The 21,705-nt window shown below is 36.5% G+C and overlaps 1 protein-coding gene across 1 annotated transcript; it reads left to right on the top strand.

Moving 5' to 3' along the window:
- The first annotated feature begins 6,507 nt into the window (after window positions 1-6,507).
- On the top strand, window positions 6,508-21,496 carry LOC110462343 (cytosol aminopeptidase-like). The gene is made up of 14 exons (XM_021516280.1): window positions 6,508-6,626; window positions 9,867-9,988; window positions 11,339-11,499; window positions 12,538-12,606; window positions 13,503-13,614; window positions 13,986-14,150; window positions 15,959-16,117; window positions 16,595-16,719; window positions 17,509-17,597; window positions 18,806-18,908; window positions 19,277-19,356; window positions 19,908-20,057; window positions 20,597-20,690; window positions 21,213-21,496. Exons 1-14 carry the CDS (start codon window positions 6,519-6,521, stop codon window positions 21,263-21,265), a joined length of 1,590 nt encoding a protein of 529 aa, XP_021371955.1. The 5' UTR covers window positions 6,508-6,518; the 3' UTR covers window positions 21,266-21,496.
- Window positions 21,497-21,705: the final 209 nt, after the last annotated feature.

Here is a 21,705-nt window from a genome sequence, read left to right as displayed (position 1 = left end):
TCTTTTGTGTTAAAATAAGAGATAGACTATATCATGTTTTTCTTCATTCTAATGTGACTCAATGTTTCGCAATTCTGAATACTTATTCAAGAAAATATTAAAAACAATCGAATAAAATATGTTGAATGTAAATAGTATTAATTTTATAAAAAAAAATACAGTGAATATGATTAGTGTTGATTTGGCAATAAATTATACTGAACTTGAAAATGTGTTGACTTAGCAATTAATAATATAAAATATGAGTAATGTTGATGAGGAAACAAATTGTAATATGTGATAGGAAGCTTTGATTAGACAGTAACACGTAACATGAATTTACATTCTTTAGACCGTAGAAACACTGATGAGTCCTATGGGATATGGCCATGGGTTTGATACAGCTTACCTTCCTTAGCTGGAAGATTTGAGACATTGACTGGAAGATTTGAGACACAACGCGAAGAAGTTATGAGTTCAAATTACTGTACGTAGATGAGATGTTGTTATCACCTGTACATGTACATGACATGTGACTGTGATTTAAATCTATGAATAAACGATGGCTGTTGCCAACTATTACGCGTGTTTACGGCTACTGTGTCACATTTTGTGATTGACGGATTCGGGATGTGTCCAGAAGCAGTAGACAGGTGATCGTCAATTACTATAAGGTTTTTACTATAATGATTTATGAAACTATCCTGATCCAAGACCAATTGGATACTCTGAAGGAGTTAAGGAGTTTCGACTGCAGGCTTGGTCGTTGTTCTGATGATGTCACGGAGGGGCTGATAACGTGTGTAGAGTCATACGATCCTGTGTGGAGGAGATGATATCTTGGTCAGACTCTGCTCCAGAACATTTTGACCATGATATGTCCTCTTCCACAGAGGATCGTATGGCTCTACAAACGTTGGCAGTCTGATCAGGTATTCCGCTTCCAGTGAAGTGGGAAAATGATGTCCAGAAAATGACTCTCCAAAAAGAAAACTAAAGTAAGCGAGTGAGGATAAACCTGTGAAAGAATTGGGTCTATTTTCATGATTTGGAGCTAAGTGACGAATCGGAAGAGCATGAAGCGCTTGTAATATGATAATGGACAAAGTAGAGTCTGTTAACGAGGCAGAATGGAATCAAAAGTATGACAAATACGTCAATGAAGGAATGTCTGAAGAAGAAGCACAAGAGAAAACAGGGGAGAAAATGACTGTTGAAGACATGAAACAATTCGAGGAGAACTACGGGTCCATTATCCAATACATTCTTTAGTTACATAACCGATCAATAAGAAACAAGATTCAGATCCAAGGAAGTTACCACACTCTTGAATGAATATCACATCAGACTTCTTTATGCCCAAAAACGAAACCAAAGCTGCCGTGGCCTAGCGTGTCATTAAGACCATTTAGTCAAGAAGATATTGATATATCACGAACAGATCTAGATTTTAGGAACTATGAAAACCTGATCGACATCTAGTGACAGATGTTCTGGCCAAAGACAAAAATCATGACCGGCAGTCATACAAAAAATAAAAAGTCTGTAAACCGTTCAAGTTTACGGTGATAGACAATTAAGGTCCGATTGTCACATCTCGGGAAGCCATTCACGCGGGAATACGACAAGAACTGGAAGGAGAAATACTTACAATGTACCATTGTTTACATGCTGAGGTAAGGATTGCGATGGGGACGAAATTAAAGGTACTTCCTACAGAAAGTTGACGTAAGGGAAGATGACAAGAGGAAAAGACCGTAACAAGCAACGCTATGTAAAATAGCTTCATTAGCTAAAGATATTAAACTCGTGCAAATGCGCATCTGATGAAACACTGCTGTACAAATCGATTTGTAGTAGAGTGAACTATTCTAGAAAAGTCTAATATCAGGACCCTGCGTCGTACAAAATGTATGAGAAAGAACATATAACCAAAGCCAGATCACTCTAGTACTATAGCATTGGTGGTAGGCGACTCTCATGTAGATGTAAATATTGATAGGCTACTTTCCACGCTAGAGTAGGTTTTTCATTGTAAGAATTGATGTGGGGTGGCTCTCCGATCTACGGTCATTTCATAATGACAAGGAAATAAAATGTTGGACCCATATCCGTCTATTTGTTGTCGTTTTGACATATAAAAGGAGCTTAGAAGGTTCTAGAAAAAACACGTTGATCCGGTCGGAACCGGTTTCGATATTTTTAAACGTGATGCAATCGGATACTCCTCCTACTGAAGGGGAGTGCCATAAATAGAACTTGTATAGAAACCAGTAAACCAGCGTTATGGCGAAGTGTGCCTTCGTAACAGATTCGAGAGATAGTAATATGTTTTGATTTTTATGGAACACGTCTTTTGAAAAGAGCTGAAACAATGGTTAAAATGGCGATATTAAGTTTAACTTCCTGGGACCCTTTACCTTAAGCGTGCAGCTAAAAATGGACAATTTTTGTGCCTTGTGACAAATATTGAGTGGCAGTGGTACATGTGTAACAGGAATGACTCAGAGTTATTTCCCCTGTTACTTGTAAATGATGTGTATCATGAATATTTTGTAAATAGTGTGATGAAACATAACTATATGTAGATTGGGTGTTTTGTAGAATATTGTTCCAGTAATGAAATAAATGTATAGAATGCAGTAATATAAAATGGAATGAAGAATAAGATCAATCGATCACTTCTCATTGTACGTTATGCAAATTAACAATGCACCATTTATTGAATATGCATTTTAGAATATAGTGAGTACGTTTGTACATCAAAGTTGGACAAAATTCTAGCTTTGATCCTGAGTAACAAAAGCATTGAACTGTTCAATTGACTTAATAGGGAATCCGTTATGGGGTCTTATGATAATTAAGGAGGAGTTGACCGTTTTACATTGAATGATCTTGTTAAGAGTTGTGATAAGAGTAGTGTATTAAAGAGAGGAACTCTGGGTTGACAGTTGCACTTGGAAAGTGGCGCTGATAACCTTTTGTGTAAGTGTGTATACATGATATCACTCTTTTTCAAAGTATCTTGGAAGGTTTATATGTGTCATCTACCAGTGTTACAACTCAGTCCGTTAGTATCAGCAGTGCTGTGACGAGTTCGTGTTATGTTGTTAGCACAGGTTTTGAATATATCCCAAGTGTGCCTAGCATTTCATGCAGTACTGGCAGTATCTGTGTAAGGAAAGAGAAGGAATGTCAACGTTATATGATGGTCCTTATAGTCAGTTGAAGATTTCCTGGCTCATTTGAGCAGGTCTCTAGATTGAACCGATGGAGTGATTTAGAGAAAGCTTCCCAGTTAGCCATGTCTTAAGATGGTAGTGCTTGAGGTATTCTGTATGGTTTGACTTATGAGGACGCTCATAGTTTTGCTCATATCAGAGATGCTTTATTTCACCAGTTTGAACCTTCGAGTTTAGAAACAGTTTACAGGAACGATTTCAAGCACGTGAGCTATCTTGCAAGTGAAACCTTATCAGAGTATGGTTGGCGGGCCTAGAAGACTATGAAATGAGAAAACATGTTTGTTTGCACCAACCAACATCGATAGATGAAGCAATACGACTGGGTAACCAGTATGAAGGTTTTGAGAAAACGTTCAAATCTGAAAGGTGTTGTCAATATTTTGATTTCCAAGGTAGAGGCATTGGCCAAGAACATATTGTGTCCTGGAAATAGGAAACATCCTCACAGAAAACGGCTATGCTGTAGTTGTAGAGTTGAAGGTCACATGGCTAGTCAGTGTCCAAATGGTGTTACTGGTGGAGTTGTATTGTTTTAGTGAGATTTTATTAGTCTTAGAACGGAAGATGTACTAATAATATCTGGGTCCAAGACTGAGTATGTGTTGAGTTTTTAGTTTGTAGTGGTGTTCTATGTGGGCATTCATATCTTTGGTTCTTTGTGAACTTTGATTTGTGTGGGCACACATATTTCAGTTCTCTGTGAACTTTGTATTGATCTGTGTGGTCATGGTGTTCTTTGTGAGCAGTAGTATGCTGTGTGTTCACTTTGTAGGCCTGTGTTCTATGTGTACTTTTATTATCAGTTATATCAGATTGAGGGAAGTGTGGTCCCACAGTTCTATCTGGATTGATGGTTACGTGGTTAATTTTAAATTGTACACCTGGTGAATCGTATTCCTTATGGTGGACCGGATGCTGTATGTCAAACCGTATTCCTTATGGTGGACCGGATGCTGTATGTCAAACGGTATTCCTTATGGTGGACAGGATGCTGTATGTCAAACCGTATTCCTTATGGTGGACCAGATGCTGTATGTCAAACCGTATTCCTTATGGTGGACCGGATGCTGTATGTCAAACCGTATTCCTTATGGTGGACCGTTGTGAAGATAGTGTGCATGGTGGAGATACCACTGATGTGCTATATACGTGATGTCTCACTGGGAAAAGACTGTTGCAGCGAAAAGAGTGCTTTTATTTATAGTGATAAACTTTAGTCTTTTCCTTTGATTCGCACACCTGGATACATTGTCTTTTCTGCGTTTTAGTCATTCTCTCATAATCGAGCTTTTACTCTATTTTATTAGAGCCAAATTTATGTAATTTGCCTCTTTTTTCAAAGAGGGGAGGAGTGTAACAGGGATGATTCAGAGTTATTTCCCCCTGTTACCTGTAAATGATGTGTATCATAATTATTTTGTAATTAGTGCGACGAAACATAACTATATCTAGATTGGGTGTTTTGTAGAATGTTATTCCTATAATGAAATAAATGTATAGAATACTGTGATATAAAAGACAATGAAGAATAAGATAAATCGATCACTTCTCATTGTACGTATACGTTATGCAAATTACCAATGCATCATTTATTGAATATGCATTTTAGAATGTAGTGAATACGTCTAGCTTTGACCCTGAGTAACGAAAACATTGAGTTGTTTATTATTACTCGTTCTCGTTTTGTTCTACAGTTGACTTAAGGGAATATTTTAAGGGTTGACTGTTTTACATTGAATGTTCTTGTTGTATTTTAAGAGTTGTGATAATTTAAATTTCCCGCGTTTCGTAGAATAGCGGGAAGTATTTGTCCTATAGGTACGGAGTACTCGTATAGGTCGGGGAGCACGAGCTCTTATGGTTAGCCAATGAGATTGCTTGGTAAGTGATGACGTAATAAGGTAATGAGGTTTAGGCATTCTAGCGCTTTGGTCAGCTTAGGAACGGACCACTGAATTTAAATAGCGTGTATGTATATATACGAGAAAAGTTTTGCTAATAAGTTTTGTATGTGTGTTTATTTATATATTATCGAGTTTTTCTAAGGATTAGTTCTTTGTTAGGTGTTGAAGATATGTGATATATCGATAGGAAGGTAGGGATAAGTTTGAATGGATATATGCCGTGTTTAGATTGTTTGTTCAGAAATCCCAGCAAGATGAACCTTAAGCTTTGGGCTGGTGCACCTCCTGTCACCTCCGGGTTTTCAGTTTGGGTGGCTCGCTTGGTTTTTATTCAGATAAACACGGTTTGAGAGGGGGAGATTGATGAGTGAGTCGGCTTGTAGGAATATGTCTTTGTGAAATTTTGAAAATATATAACGCCGACTTTGCCGTTCCTAAAGGCAGAGCAGCTATCTGCATATAAGGAGTTTGTTGTTTATTACATATGATGAGTATATAGAGGACGAGTAGAAGTCTAGTGTATTCACAGGTACTAGCCTCGTCTGTCAATACACTTTAAGATTATATTATATGTGTATTGACAGACGAGGCTAGTATATACGTACCTGTACATGTGCCATTAAACATAGGAACCCAAGGCCAACCAAATTGAACCTGGGTTGACAGGACTTGGGAAGCGGCAGAGCCAGTCCTGTTACACCTGCGCAATATTTGAAGGTATTGAGCGTGATTAAAATATTCTGAACGATAGAATTAATGCTTTTAACAAACATATTCTGTGAATAAATACAACTATATAGAATCCGTTGGACAGTCTTGATATCTGTTGGCATCTGTAAGTTTGTGATTTTCATCAACATATTTGGTGTCCTGCAGCTTTGCTGCGTTTTCTTGTTAGTTAAGTCATTTGAGAATTGCATGATTAGCATACATGTAAGTCGCAAATATCAAATAAAATCTGGCAGATGTTGTTTAATTTTTGTCAGTTCAGTGTAATTTTAAGCTGCATTATGAATTAATAATCCGCCGTTTTGGTCTCAGTTGAGTATAACATATAGATAGACTAGCTACAGAACGTTTATATATGACAGGATAGATACATTACCGAAATATTCCATTAAGATATATATAAGAAAAAACATTGAAGATAAACACAATTTAAGGATTAATCATCAAAAAACAAAAGTAAAATATAAAGACAACATAGAAAAACAATTAAACCCAGCAAAATTCGTTTTTGCACTTATATTGATAATAATCGAGTGGTGGTGATAACCTCAGAGACGGAATTTGTGTGTGTGTGTGTATATGAGCACATATTCCGAGAATGAGCACGAGAGTGGTTTTATGAATACCGGCCCAAGATTCCTTAATTTGTTTTCAATCAAACATGGCGGCGTCCTTGCGGCACACTCGTGGGAGTAAGCGTGGACTTTTACAGTTATGGAGAGGACTACGAGACTGTAACGCTGCATGCTTCAGTACCAGTGCTTCAAGGGTAAACTATCAAACGTAATTCAATTCACCCCGATATTCGTTTCCTATCTGTAACGACCGGATGGCAACCCCGTAATTGTAATAGCAGACAACAGTTTGACTTTATAGATCTCTGTTAAATTAGATTTAAGCTACTTCAGCTAAGTTATCTATTTAGTTTCTATAGATATTCACCGAGCCTCACTACTAATGACATAAAAATGTTTAATGTGTAACTGGAGAGAAGTGAAAATATATATTCAGGATATCTGGTGGAGTGTTCATCAAGTAGCAAGGGGAGATAACTTTTCCAACTTTAAAGATGCTTGCACGTAGGAATCCAATATTTGGTATGGGAAGTCTGAATAGTGACGAACAAAACGTACAGTGAAATATTTCATTAGATTTGTACATTAATATGATACATGTACTTATAATTCTTGTTTTGTGTAAATTCCTAGCGACAAGCACGTGATGTGTGAAATCAGACTCACTGACACTGTGTTGTCGGTCGACTGCGTGGTGCGAACTTCACAAGTTCTCACTGAAAAGCAAAGATATTTCACTTTTTCGGTTGTATCTCTATTGATCACAGGCTTTTATTTCCCAAATGATAAAACAGACCACAATGGACATTGGCTTCAGGTCATGTCATTATCAACATCATAAACTTTAATTAGCTTGGAGAAATACATATTTCCGAATCTAATCAATTTTTCGGGTGTTAAACGACTAAAAAGTCCTTCAAAGATCGAGACTGACACCTGGCATATCGGTACTGTTATATAGCACTTAAACGAGATTTAAGCCTGTGACCATTGAACTCCAGACAGACGCTCTAATCGATATACAGGTATAGTTATACGGTCCCTGGCCATGGTAGAAACCCTGGAATTTAGGAGTCCAGAGATAATACCTTATCATGTATTTTTTAAAGTGAATATTTCTTCCTTTGGATGGGGTGGGGATTTTCAGAACAGAGTAAGTTAAGGCCCATTTTTTTGGTTACAATTACAGAAAAATTAAAATATGAAAAAAAAAAAAATGTTACACAAAATGTATTTTGATTTCATGATTTTTTTATTTATTTTTTCCAACCAGGTTTTTGTAGTAGTTTTGTTATAAAGTAATTAGACCTAAAGTATAATATTGTTTGTTTCCCCTTTACCTACCTACCCACCAAAATATCCCCTACCCAAATTATTATTAGCTCATCGGGTCCGAAGGACCAAGGTGAGCTTATATGCCATACCGTGGCGTCCGTCGTCCGTCTGTCAACAATTTCTTCAAACGACTTCTTCTTCTTAACCACTGATTAGAATTTAACTAAATTTGACTGGAAGTATCCCTTGGTGGTGGGGATTCAAAATTGTACAAAATGTGGGGCTGACCCCCATGGCCAGGGGGCAAGTGGGCAATTTGACTTTATTGCTTTTAACTACTTTTTCTCTGGAACTATGGAATTAAGAGGGGTGGGGCCAAAAGGGGGTAATTTGGCAATATTAATTGCTATAAACGACTTCTTCTGTAGAACTAGATATCACTATCAATCATATTTGGTCGGAAGCATTCATGAGAGGCAGGGATTCAAAATTGTACAAATAGTGGGGCTGACCCCCCAGGCTAAGGGGTTAGGGCCAAAATAGTTTATTACTTGGAAATGGTTGAGATCCCAACCCTATAACCATAAATACAATTTCTGAGTATAAAGAAAAGATTGCACATAAGCTTCCAGGATAGCCCTGGAGTATGGCCCCACCCTTGGCGACATAGTCCCTTGGTCATAACTTTGAAACGGTTGAGATCCCCACCCCTAAACTATATATACAATTGTTTGGCATAAAGAAACAAATGCAGTCATGATATTAGAATTGCCTCCGGGGTCTGCCCCATCCTTGCAGACTTAACCCCTGGGTCATAATTTTGAAACAGTTGAGATCCCCACTCCAAAACTAAATATACGAATGCTGGGCATAAACAGACAAACTCAGTCATGATATTAGAATAGACCCTGGGGTCTGACCAAACCCCTAGGGACCAGGTTTCTGAGTCACAGCTTAGAAACAGTTAAGATCCCCACCCTATAACCATATATACAATTGCAGAGTATAAAGAGATGAATGTACATATGCTTCAAGGATGGCCCCTGTGTCTGCCCCACCCTTAGAGACTGAACCCCTGGGTCATAACTTCGAAACGGTTGAGATCCCCACCCCAAAACTATATATACAATTGGTGGGCATAAAGAGATAAATGCAGTCATGATCTGTCCCACCCTTACAGACTTAACCCCTGGGTCAAAACTTTGGAACAATTGAGATCCCCACCCTAAAACTATATATACAAATGCTGGTCATAAAGAGACAAATACAGTCATGATATTAGAATTAATCCTGGGGTCTTGCAACAACCCTAGGGACCTAGTTTCTGAGTCACAGCATGGAAACAATTGAGATCCTGACCCCATAACCATACATAAAATTGCTGGGCATGAAAAAATACAATTATACTACAAGGATTGGCCTAGGGGATTTGGCTCATTCCCTTGGATCTCATTTGGAGAATATTTTGCCATGATTGCTTAGATATCCAGGTGAGCGATACAGGCCCTCTGGTCCTCTTGTTTTATTGACATTTTCCAGAAAGATTTCTTTTTCTTTTTCTTTTTTGTTAATTGTTTAAGACTAAAAAGAATTGTTCTTGTACTACTGGTATTCTGTTTGAATTTTTAAGTTACTACTCACAGTATAAATAAAAACAAAAATGAATCATAAATAATTTCCGTGATCTCTTTATTCTGTCTTTGCGTATTGCAGAGTTATCTTCTCTTGGGAGCAGGTATTGATTGCTACGTCACTTATTTGTGAGAGTAACGTCATCAATTTTTGAGAAAACGACGTAATTTTCTCACACAAACCAATGACGTAACAATCAATATCTGCTCTCAAGAGAAGATAACTCTGCAATACGCAAAGACGGAATAGACCCATGATTTTATGATTTGGGTTGGTGAAGGGGAAACAAACAATAATTTAATGTAGGCCTCAATGTTCAGCTTTTTACACTTTAAGACATAAAAAAAATGAGAACCTTTTCTTACGTCTAGTGAAAAATACATAAAGTTAAAAGGAGAAAACAAGTAGAAAACAGCGGTAAAACGACATGCACCCATGCCACTTTGAAATGTTAAGAAAAATGAACAACAAGATTATAAATTTAGTTAATATAGTCAGCAAACTTTATATTTTCAATTTGTTTTCAGAATAAAGGCCTTGTCTTGGGTCTGTTCGAGTCTGAGGAAGAAAATGGACCACAGTCCTTCACTAAGGCAACTCAAAAGTTTGATGACAGAACAAAACAAAAAGTCACGCATCACCTACAACTGTGTGTATAATGTTTATCAATTACTTTTAATATCAAAGTTTAAATACACAAACAATTTAAGTTTCAAGATCGACTAATTCCTTTATCAAGCTATAACTTGTTATATTTAAAGATATATTCCGTCTTTGCGTATTGCAGAGTTATCTTCTCTTGTGAGCAGGTATTGATTGTTACGTCATCGGTTTGTGTGAGAAAATTGCGTTGTTTTATCAAAAATTGATGACGTTACACTCACAAACAAATGGCGTAACAATCAATACCTGCTAACAAGAGCAGATAACTCTGCAATACGAAAAGACGGAATAGGCTGACAAAGAGAGCAATACTCCAAGGGTTACGCTCACTTCCGCTCTAAGTGAACGTAACCCCTGGAGTATCACGGATGTTCTGATATGCGCAGAAGCAGAAAAGAGGGTTGGTAGGTGAAGATAAAGACCTTTATTTGTGCAGCATCCTTCATCCAGCCTTCAGTGTTTCTTTTTGAAAACTGCAAGATCCAGAGTCCAGATATAATTGGCCAGTAGATACCTGGGATGAAGTGCTGAAAAGTTTACTCAAATATATGCCCTCAATAATCATTTTGCAACCGCTTTTGAAATTAAAATATTCAAATTTACACCAAAAAATCTGTTTGCATAACAGTTACTGTACATACTTTAAAAAAAAATGACAATCAGTGCAATGAAAAGTCCTACTTTTAAGAATTGGCAATGAAAAATCATGTTCCAAGCTTTAAGAATTAGCCATGAAAATTCTTATTTCTAGTTTTAAAAATTGGCAATAAAAATTCCTATTCATAATTTTAAAAATTGGCAGTGATATTTGTTTCGTAATTTTAAAAATTGGCAATAAAAATCCTATTGCTTATTTCAAGAATTGGCCATAAGAATTCCTATTCCTAATTTTAAGAATATACAATGTAAATTCCTATTTCAAATTATAAGAATTAGCAATGCAAATTCCTATTCCTAAATATTTCGGATTGGCAATGAAAATTCCTATTCCTAATTTTAATTATTGGAAATGAAAAAAAGTTGTTGCTTTAGTTTTAAGAAAAGGTACCCTGTAATGAAAATTTGCAAAAGATCTGTCTCTAAAGGCCCCATTTCAAAATTGCTCAATTGGAATCATCTCTGGATCATACATTGTATACATGTGCAAAAGTTTGGTACATTGTACATCACATGTTTCTTAATATCATCACATACATGCACAGTGTACTGGTCAGCAGTTTTGGAATTAATAGCTAAACCATTTTGCTGATTAGCTGTTATTTTTGGTTTATACATTGTATAACCTGGTATATGTTTTTTTTTTTTTTTTTTTTTTTTTTTTTTTAAATATTTGCAGTTTGAAGAAAAATATAAAGAAGGGTCAGGTGAGGATATTTTATGACCTTGACCCTGAATACTCGAGTGTGGCCGTCACTTGTGTCGGTAAGAGAAGTGCTGCTTACGATGAGGTCGAGGGAATGGACATGGGACGGGACCAGATCAGAGCGGCTGTAGCTAGTAAGTATGGAGGATTATCTATCGCATAACTGACTCATTTACTATGTCGTACGGCCTTGTCATAATTAAGGTATTACACACGTGTCATAAAACCTTAAGGTGCTGTGATCGGTCAAAACCTCGGGAATATATTCCTACGCCACTAAAGCCTTAAGGTATTACTTTTATTTACTTTACCACATGATACATTTTAGTTATTCATTATTTTCTGTGCATTCAAAGAATTTCATTTCTTAAAAACAAAAAGAAAAAAATCTGGAACTTCTTTGAAGAACCATGGAATTAGATATCTAAGTCCGTGGATGAACACATCATTGTATTTGAAGTTTTTTTCAAAATATGAATGACGTTATGTGATAAATAGAATCTTACATTTGTGTCCATATCATATTGAATTGATTAAACAAGTTGTTTATTAATCTTACACTCATGTAAGATCCTCTATATATTTGGGGTGGGTTTATTGGTCAGGGAAAGAAGGATGAGAAGAATCTGGATCAAAGAGTGAAAGTATTTCAATTGATAGGTGGAAATGAGGGAACGATTGACTTTATTTGAAAGAATATTCTTTGTGATGGGGAAAAATTGTCAACTATTTCACAATGGTGACAATGGTTATAATACTGTTAAACTTGCAGGTGTCTGTATCTGTTTATAAATGTTACATGACTGGGTTTGATAAGCCGGAAATTGTAGTTTAGGCTGAAGAAAAACTATTTTGTGTTTCCGGTAACCCTACCTACTCAAATTTATTGTGCCTTACCTTAAACACTTTTAGGCAATTTTCAAAGATACACTGTTAAAGTCAAGATCACTCTCTTATATAAACCACACATAATTATTTTTAAAGATAAAATGATTCCCCTGCTACCTACATATCCTGAATTTTTCAAATGTTTTTTCAGGAAATACACTTATTTTGTAGTTTGGCCTTATTTTAATTTTTTAACAAAATCACTGTTGAACAAAAACGTCCTCTTCTATGTTTATCCTATTAAGGATTTTTGTTTGAAACTGACATTGTATTTATGTGATCAGAGGGAGTTCAAGAGTTACAAGGTATTGGAGAAACTGAAGTGGCCGTGGACCCGTGTGGGGATGCTGAAGGTATGGTACAAAGTTTGGAGGGATTTCCTACATTTTGTTTTGTATATTCTACCATGGAAATTCTCAGCAAATTGTGGGTTTTTAACATATATATGTTTGGTAAAATCTATCATTAATGTCTGAATGTTATGTCAGAAGAAGTTATCTGCAAAGGTTTACAATCATGGCGAGGTATTATACACCATATGACAGTTCACCAGCTGGACAACTGAGTATAAAGAGACAACAATAGGACAACAATGTTATATGTGAAGCCACAAAATTGTGAACATTCCAATACTGCAGTGAGGAAACTGACACTGTTTGTGGTTTCTACGCCTATTCTAATTATTGCATTTAGAGAAAAATACTAGTTCATGCCCAGGGGTGTTACGTAGGATAGGGAAATTTCAGCCATCAGGATTTTTAAATTGGTTGGCAAGCTTTGGGGTTTCATCCAATTTGAAAACCCCTAGGGTGGAATTTCCCTATCCTACACCCCTGCATGGGCATGAAAAGTCGTACAATCCTGCAGAATAAAATAAATACCTTTATTATGAGTGGAATAGTGTTAAGATGGGCTGAATATATGAACAAAAAAGCTGACACTTGGAATTCTGTGTTTTTGATACATGTATGTGGGAGAATTTTAAAAAAATGCAGTATTCCAAATTTCAGAACCATGCATTTAAAAGCTGATTTTTATTTGTCTTAAGACTTTGACTTAAGGAAATTATGTAATCCAATTTCATGCCCTTGATATATTCTTAGGTTTCTTGTCCAATATTATTTAAGAATGTCCTACATGAAAAATTGTGTTAAAATTACTTAAGCTTTGCATAATAAACAGCCAGGTTCATTGCCTAATGCATGTTATATTAATTCACACTGCTTCCTCATCTTCTTGTATTGTACAGCTGCTGCTGAGGGTGGCCATCTTGCCCTGTTCGTTTACCAGGAACTGAAGGCAGAGAAATCACGCAAGGCGCAGGTCAATCTAGACTGTTTTACGGACTCTAGCTCAAATGGGTAAATTGTAGATTATCTGTTGATGTTCTGTATATATATATCTTCTGGTTAAAGTTCTGTACATGTGAACCTCAGTTTATAATGTTTTAGTGTAAATCAGGATAATTTTGGAATTTGTAAAAAGCTATTGGGTATCTATGATTTATGTTGTTTTGTGATAAGATGTAAGTATGAAGGGTGACCTGTTGTTTATGTTGTTTTATGATAAGATGAAGTATGAAGGGTGACCTGTTGTTTTGTGTTGTTTTGTGATCAGATGATAGTATGAAGGGTGACCTGTTGTTTATGTTGTTTTATGATAAGATGAAGTATGAAGGGTGACCTGTTATTTTGTGTTTTTTTATGTTATTATGACCTGTTGTTTTGAATAGAGACAACGTCTTGACAAAGTGGTCAAGAGGTAGAGTACTGGCAGAAGCTCAAAACTTTGCTCGGCACCTTATGGAGATGCCATCAAATAAACTCACCCCAGGTCACTTTGTGGATCTTGTCAGTGCCAGACTGACCAACACCAAGAGATGTTCTGTCACTGTCAGGTGAGCTATGTTCAATATGGCCCAGCTAGGCCGGGTCTCTGTGTTCCTGCCCCCATTCTTTCTTCTTTCCATCTCTCACTTTTTTTTTCTCTCTCCCCATATCCTACTCCATCCACTACATATGTAAGACCTCCTTTTCTTCTATCCTCCACTCCAGGGGCCTGTTCGTTTATGCAGAACAACTGGTACGTCCGTTATTAAATGTAACATTTTTGGTTTAAATCCTGGCAGACCTGCAAATGTTTATGCAGGCCTTGCAAGGCTTTGTCAAGGCACGCCTGAAAGCAGCATCAGATTACTGGGTTCCCCCTTAATACATAAACGAACACGAAACAAAAACGGCACACTTCTCCCTTATTTTCCTCTCACTAACCCCCATGTTTCCTCTCCCCTCCCCTTTTCTCCTTTCCTCTATCCCATATCTCCCTCTTTTTCCTATCCCCTACCCCATGTTTCCTCTCCCCCTCCCCTTTTTTATTCTACTCCACCCCATGACCCCCTCTTTTTCCTCTCCCCCTTTTCCCATTTATCCTCTGCTCCACCCCCTCTCTACCTCTTTTTCCTCTCCTCCGACCCATTTCTCCCTCTTCATTCTCTTCCCCTTCCCCATTTCTCCCCCTTGTTATTACTTTATCGAGATATTCACCTTTGTTTCACTTTTTTTGCTGTCTCTTCTCCAATATCTTCCTGTTCTATTTTCTAACTCATCAATCCGCCTCTAATCTCTATTCATTTTCCAATTATATCTCACATACCAGCAGTGTAGAACAGTCGGGCCATGCCAGCCAAAGGCTGGCCCAAAAACATTTTTTTGGGCATGAACAAAATTATTTCACAGGCCCAAAATGAATATTGGTAGCCCAATTATTTTACTTACCAAATTTTTTTCAGTGTTGAGCAATAAAAAATGCCAATAAAGCAATATAAATAGATGTCTTTATTCTTCAATCAAACCCTCCCGACACATAACCCTAAAAACCCTCCCCTCATTTCCATAGTCTTCATTGTCACTGAATTCACCTGGTAGGAATTTACAACTGCAGACGACTTTGTTATATTTAGATAAAAATAATCACGTGACCCCTCTGACGATCAGCTGGCGATTTTGGGGCGACATAGGGTTCATTACCTGATATCTCCGGCGTATAGGACAGATAAATCTTAAAATTTTGCCTATATGGTTAAAAATACAGCTTCTTTGGATTATGTGTGAAAAAAACACGATAATCCGCGTGACATTGCACAATACACATGCTTTGGCGAGAATTGGTCAGCCAGCAGTACTAGTGTATGATACGGCAGACCAAACAACATAAAATAGTAACTTACAGCGAAGAAAACTTACGACTTATATAAATACATAGTTAACTTACTTAAATCCCCAGCCCTTGTTTGTATCCGCCATGTTGACTGTCTGTGTCAATTCTCGCCCAATGATTTATTTTTGGGCCAGTAACTATCCATCTTTTGACAATTTCTAGTCGCCCAATAAAGGTTTTGGTCGCCTTTGGCGACCAGGCGACCTGCTGTGTCCTTCGCTGTACCAGGTGCAGCTACAAATATATTAATGAAACTTTGTCTTGTGTGTTGTGTCATTTCACAATTGAAATCTATCTTTTATTTAAGCTATAGGAATTATTTTCTGATCTTTTATATGGGAGTGGGTAGTATTCATTATCCTCTGGCTTACTGTTGTAATTGTCCAATGTTTATTTTTGATTTCAAAGATTGTCCAGAGGTGGGGGACTATGGATTGTTCACAATACCTTGCCTTGTTAAATATTGTCTTTTGTTTTGATTCCTTACAGAGACAGGAAGTGGATCGAATCTCAAAAGATGGGATCATTTTTGTCTGTGGCTGAAGGATCAGTAAAAGAGCCATTTCTACTTGAAGTGGATTACAAGGGAGACAACCCATCCAACCAAAACCCACTAGCCCTGGTTGGGAAAGGAATAACTTTTGACACGTATGTATTGAACAAGTTATATCGTAAAATAAGATAAAAAGATAAATATAAGTTAATGGTTTTACCAGATATAAAATGACCATAGTCTTAAAAGGTGGTGTTCAAAAATGTTATATGTTTAGCTTGCCAAGTTTTCTTTCTGATGTGTGTATGGGAAGTTTTCAAATTCCCTATATGTAATATCTACAATAGGATTTCGAAACTTGGTCATTTACCATTCTGTGAATTAATTGCTACAAAATCGATTATTTTATCCTATCAGTCATAATGATAGATTGCTTTCAAATGCATGTACAGTGTTTATCCATTAAGGAGCCTTGATTGCCAGGTTGTGGTTGCAAACATTCTTATCTTTGTTCGTATACCATATTAAAGTGCATGTTAAAAAAAAGTATGAAAGGTCACAGGAAAAATCAGATAATGAAATTTAAAGTAGAAATACGGACTACAATTTTGTTTGGTTTATGTTCAATTTAGTGGTGGGATATCACTCAAGCCGCCTGCTGATATGGACAAGATGCGAGCAGACATGGGTGGGGCGGCATGTGTAGCGGGAACATTACTTGCTCTCGGTAACCTTAACGTTCCTGTTCATGTCAAAGGTGGGTATTGAATCTCATATATCACCTCTTATTGGTGGGCAAATGTTCACTCAGCCAAATTTTTAACAAGATCATGGATTAACTTTTCACAAAAACAGAAGTCAAGCTACATGTATGATGAGAGTTCTTGAAAATGATTCCAATAAAATTATTTGTTTCTGCAGGTCGTAGAAGTTACTTCTGCCTAAACATAAATTTTTCAAGACCTTTTAAATTTGGCTTCAAGTTCATTAGGGCTTCTCTAGCATTAGATGTCTGCTTGTATCTCTTCCTTACCAGATGTCAGCTGTAGGGATATCCTGTCTCCAATTAAATAGGAGGTGAAATAAAATGGTCTTGTGTATCTCATCTAAAAATCTCCATTGACTGACATAGATATGTTAATAATAAACATGAATGTGCCGGAGATAAATTTAATGTATGACCTTTATATCAGTTATGTTAATTTGACATTATTCAAAGAGAAAAGAAAGAAGATCATTTAATCAAAATATTAAAACCAAGTCTCAACAGGCCACAGTAAATAGTTTGTCCACCAATCTTAGCTTGTGAACATTGTGACGTCACATTACTACATATTGTAGTTTGTTGACATGTTATTGTTACTTCACAATATTGTCCTTTTGAAATAAACCTGAAGAGCACTATGAAGGGTGAAAGTAGTTAGTATTCTAGTGGGTTGTTAGATCTTAGTTTTTCTATACATGTTCTTACGTACTTCACATGGACATATAATCTTTTTTATGTCTAATGTTATAGTACATCATGTTCCTCTGCTTGTCTTTACAGCATTTATACCCCTCTGTGAGAACATGGCAGATGGCCGTTCAACTAAACCTGGAGACGTTGTCACAGCCATGAATGGAAAAACAATACAAGTAGGTTACAATTTGCCATGTACAGTGCCTAAGTTGTGCGTGTAATTTCAAATGGAGCCTGTGTCTTTCAATTGGGATGCAGGCACAGGCCATGGTAAACCTGAGATGATATGATCTGGGCTTCTATTCATGAACCATTCTCATGCTCAAGCTCAGATTTTGTGATCAAGCCCAATATCTTGGTCTGGTAATAAATTTATAAGAAATTCAACATTTTTAGGTCACCTGAGCGTAGCTCAAGTGACCTATTGCTATTTGTCTTCGTCCGTCGTCCATTAACATTTTACATTTTCAACTTAAGCTGAAATACTGGCAAAGGGATTTCATTAATATTTCATGGGAAGGTTACTGACATCTCCCCGACCAAGTGTTGTTATTTTTCGGGTCGATCAGAAATCCAATATGGCCGCCACGGCCGCCATCTTGAAAAACTATTTCAAACTTAAAGTCAAGTTTTGCTGTGCCGATTGAACTGAAATTTTGTAGGAATGTTCCACTCATGGTCCTGACAAAATGTTGTTATTTTTTGGGTCAATCAGAAATTCAATATGGCCGCCACAGCCGCCATTTTGAAAAAACTATTTCAAACTTAAAAACAAGTTCTAATAGGCCGATTTAACTGAAACTTGGTCTAGGAATGATCAGCTCATTGTCCTGACAAACTTAATNACTGAAACTTGGTCTAGGAATGATCAGCTCATGGTCCTGACAAACTAATTTAACGTTATACTTAACTATTTTGCACTCAAATTGGTACATATTTCAACAACAAAAATAAATACTGTAGGACTCAGGTGACCGTTTAGGCCCATGGGCCTCTTGTTTCAATGATTTGGAAGAATTTGGTGAAACTAAAAGCCAAATGCCATTTTCAATATTTACAATTGATACTGATCCTTTGGTTGTGTCTCATGATTCAAGTTTGTTTGAGGACAGAATCTGAGCTTGAGCATGAGAATGGTTTCATGGATATGGGCCCCAGAACATTCCAGCAACATATGATGGTCTTAATGAGAAATGAAATGCTTAAATCAGTTATTTCATGCATGTGTAATTTAAAACATGTTAACAAATTAATAAACTGTTAACACTTCACCTTTCAAAAGATAGGGTATATGATCTGTTGATATTTTAGACAGTTGATGATCACAAGGATATGTGATATGAACAATATCAATGATCAATGATAACTTCCCATTTGCCGACAGGTAGACAATACCGATGCTGAGGGGAGGCTGATTCTGGCCGACGCTCTTTGTTACGCAGAAACCTTCAATCCAGAGCTAATACTGGACATGGCAACACTCACAGGTATAGTTTCTGTTAATAGTCCCTACTATCACTTAATCATTATATCCCCCGCAAACGATCACTGATGAAACATCTAAGATTTTTTTCTTAAATGCGGTGAAAATATTTCATGTGAAATGTCCTTCTCTGGAGATTTTTTCAGATGAAGATCTGTCTGGTTAGAGGTTTCAGAGGTTGACATGTATTATGTGCTTATTTAAAATAGGCCCAAAGTGTTAGAATAGGCCAGACAAGAGGGCTGGCTGGTGATTAGTCAAGAAAGAAACAAATGAACTATTTAGTATTTTTTAGTTTTGTTTTTACCAACCTTGCCGTTATCATTAAGCTTGATGCCACAGACTTGTGATGTTTCTGTTCACATTTTACAGGAGCAATAGATGTGGCGTTAGGAGCTGGTGCTACTGGAGTGTACACAAACTCTCTTAAAATGTGGGAACATCTACACAAGGTAGGACTGACACTTCTCCCCATTACACAGACATAGCCACACTTCCGGTCAGTAAACTTACCCTAAAGTAAAGATGGGGGATTCCCCTGTCATCAGATAACAGTTGCATGATCTCACATCAACAATGCATTACGTCACATCAACAATAGCAGAATAGCAATCACGGAAGATAACTCCGATTTGCTGGAAATTATGAAATAAATGTTTGCGTTTCATGAAGTTACCACTTGAATTTGATGTGGGAGAAATATTGTCAATCCCCAGTTCAGGATTAAGGCAGAAAAAGTCTGAACCCTAAGGGTAAGATTTTTCTGTCTTGCCCACAAGGTGGGGAAAGATTATATAATTCACACCAATCTATGAATTCTCACATGAAACGCAAGGGAGAATTTTTCTTGCTTTAAAGTAGATGTACATCATATTCTAATAAATAATATTGAGTAAAATAAAAGTTTAACCATTACCCTGATGGGAGATTATTAACCTCACACAATAAGATTCTTGTGTTTGTGGGTATCATCAACATCTAATATATTGTGTTGGGTTTGCAGGCTGGGACTTTGACTGGTGACAGGGTGTGGCGAATGCCCTTATTTAACCACTACACCAAGCAAGTGACCATGTCAGACCTGGCTGACATTAACAACATCGGGACTGGTGGTCGATCTGGAGGTTCCTGTACAGCAGCTGCATTTCTCCGGGTAAAAACTTTCCCATTCTTCCATTGGTGTTCCTAAAGATTTCCTAAAGATTACAGTTTTCCTATCAGCAATATGCCTCTGTTTGGTTTGACAATATAAACATTCCCAAGCATTATCTTGTCTTTCTCTGGCAAATAAACTGGGTCTATCCAAGTGTTTCTCGAGGTAAAAACTTCTGTTCAAATTTTTTGTATGTGAGCTTTTGGCAAGAATTGTGCCATTTTGCTGTTCTTTTGTTCTTGTGATGCTATCTGGCATATTATAATTAATGAAGGTTATATTCTAGTAAGACATTGATCTAAATCCAGGACCACAGGACTCCTGGTTTTATTAAGGGTACCACTTACAGAATTTAATAAATATTTAAGTAGAAGTAAAACATGGATAGAAGTGATTTATATTTGAGTCCAGGAGTCGGACAGGTAGAGTTTTACTGGAGTAGCCCTAATTTGTTTACATGTGATTTTGAACCATTGTAACAACAAAGTCATGAGCACATGATGATTGATTAGAGAAATATTTTCCCATCGTGATTTCAGGAGTTTGTCACCAACAAACAGTGGATGCACTTAGACATTGCCGGGGTGATGATGAACAAGTCAGAAATACCCTACCTCAACAAGGGCATGGCAGGTAATAATACATCATCTTACCTAAATCAAATAGAACTGTAATGCATAGGCTAAATCAAATCCCCTGTTCCCAAATGAAAAATCGCAAGGGGAAATAACTCCTACAAATAGTTTCTATAAAATATGAAACTAGAGAACATGTGTAACAATTTTAGTAAAAAAAAAAAGCAGTGATGATTGCAGCAATATTTTGGCATATTTATAAACAGAAGTCAGAAAGGGGGATTACTCCTATCAAAATAAATCACAAGCACACAACGTCTAATGGTATTGATTATGTGTACAAAATTTAAAAAAAACCCATCAAGAATGTATTAATAGGAGTACTTCAATAAAAACTCTTCATGAAAATTCAATTTTCCTGCCGATATGAAAAAAAAGTGTTTGTAAGTCTCAATTTCACACTACATTAACATCTCATTATTGAATTAGGGAATAGTTTAATAGGTATGAAAAGGACATTTACAACCAAGAAGAAAGTATGAAGGCTTCAACAATATTAATGTCTGTTTCTTTGTTGCAGGTCGTCCAACAAGGACTATCGTGGAATTTCTACAGTTGCTGAGTCAGAAATAAGCAGTGATCAGTCATTACTGAATTTTCATTTTATCTTAATATGACATATGTTCTGAGAATTTTAGTGAAGATATATATGTCATTTTCAGTTGCAAAGTACATTGTACATGAATGCGATCCATCTGAAAACTGATCTGCTGAATTCATGACAAGGATGATCATGGATCAATATTAATATTTATAAATGTAAAGTGCTAAATGTTTGTCTGCCTTTTATTGCTACAAAAATGTACCTATTTATGACATTAATAGCAAATGTAGTAAATTTTATAAAAACTATAACAACTACAAATTAATTACAAAAGCACTTCCTTTTTTGCCAAATGTGATTATTCTATAACCAAATATTAATGTAAGACATTTATCTCAACTGCTCTGCATACTTTCCAGTACCAGGTGTATATATATATATATATATATAACATTCACCATTGGAGGAA

The sequence above is a fragment of the Mizuhopecten yessoensis genome, unplaced genomic scaffold, assembly GCF_002113885.1.
Source record: "Mizuhopecten yessoensis strain PY_sf001 unplaced genomic scaffold, ASM211388v2 scaffold10771, whole genome shotgun sequence".
Lineage (NCBI taxonomy): Eukaryota > Metazoa > Mollusca > Bivalvia > Pectinida > Pectinidae > Mizuhopecten > Mizuhopecten yessoensis.
The sequence above is the reverse complement of the archived record's forward strand: the minus strand, read 5'-3'. Positions and strand labels throughout refer to the sequence as shown.

Bases quoted from the DNA above. Each gene is read 5' to 3' on its own strand.
- LOC110462343 (XM_021516280.1), top strand. From the start codon at position 6,519: ATGGCGGCGTCCTTGCGGCACACTCGTGGGAGTAAGCGTGGACTTTTA. The intron at 11,500-12,537 runs GTAAGTATGGAG...TTATGTGATCAG, and splicing joins GATCAGAGCGGCTGTAGCTA to AGGGAGTTCAAGAGTTACAA. The intron at 12,607-13,502 runs GTATGGTACAAA...TGTATTGTACAG, and splicing joins CCCGTGTGGGGATGCTGAAG to CTGCTGCTGAGGGTGGCCAT.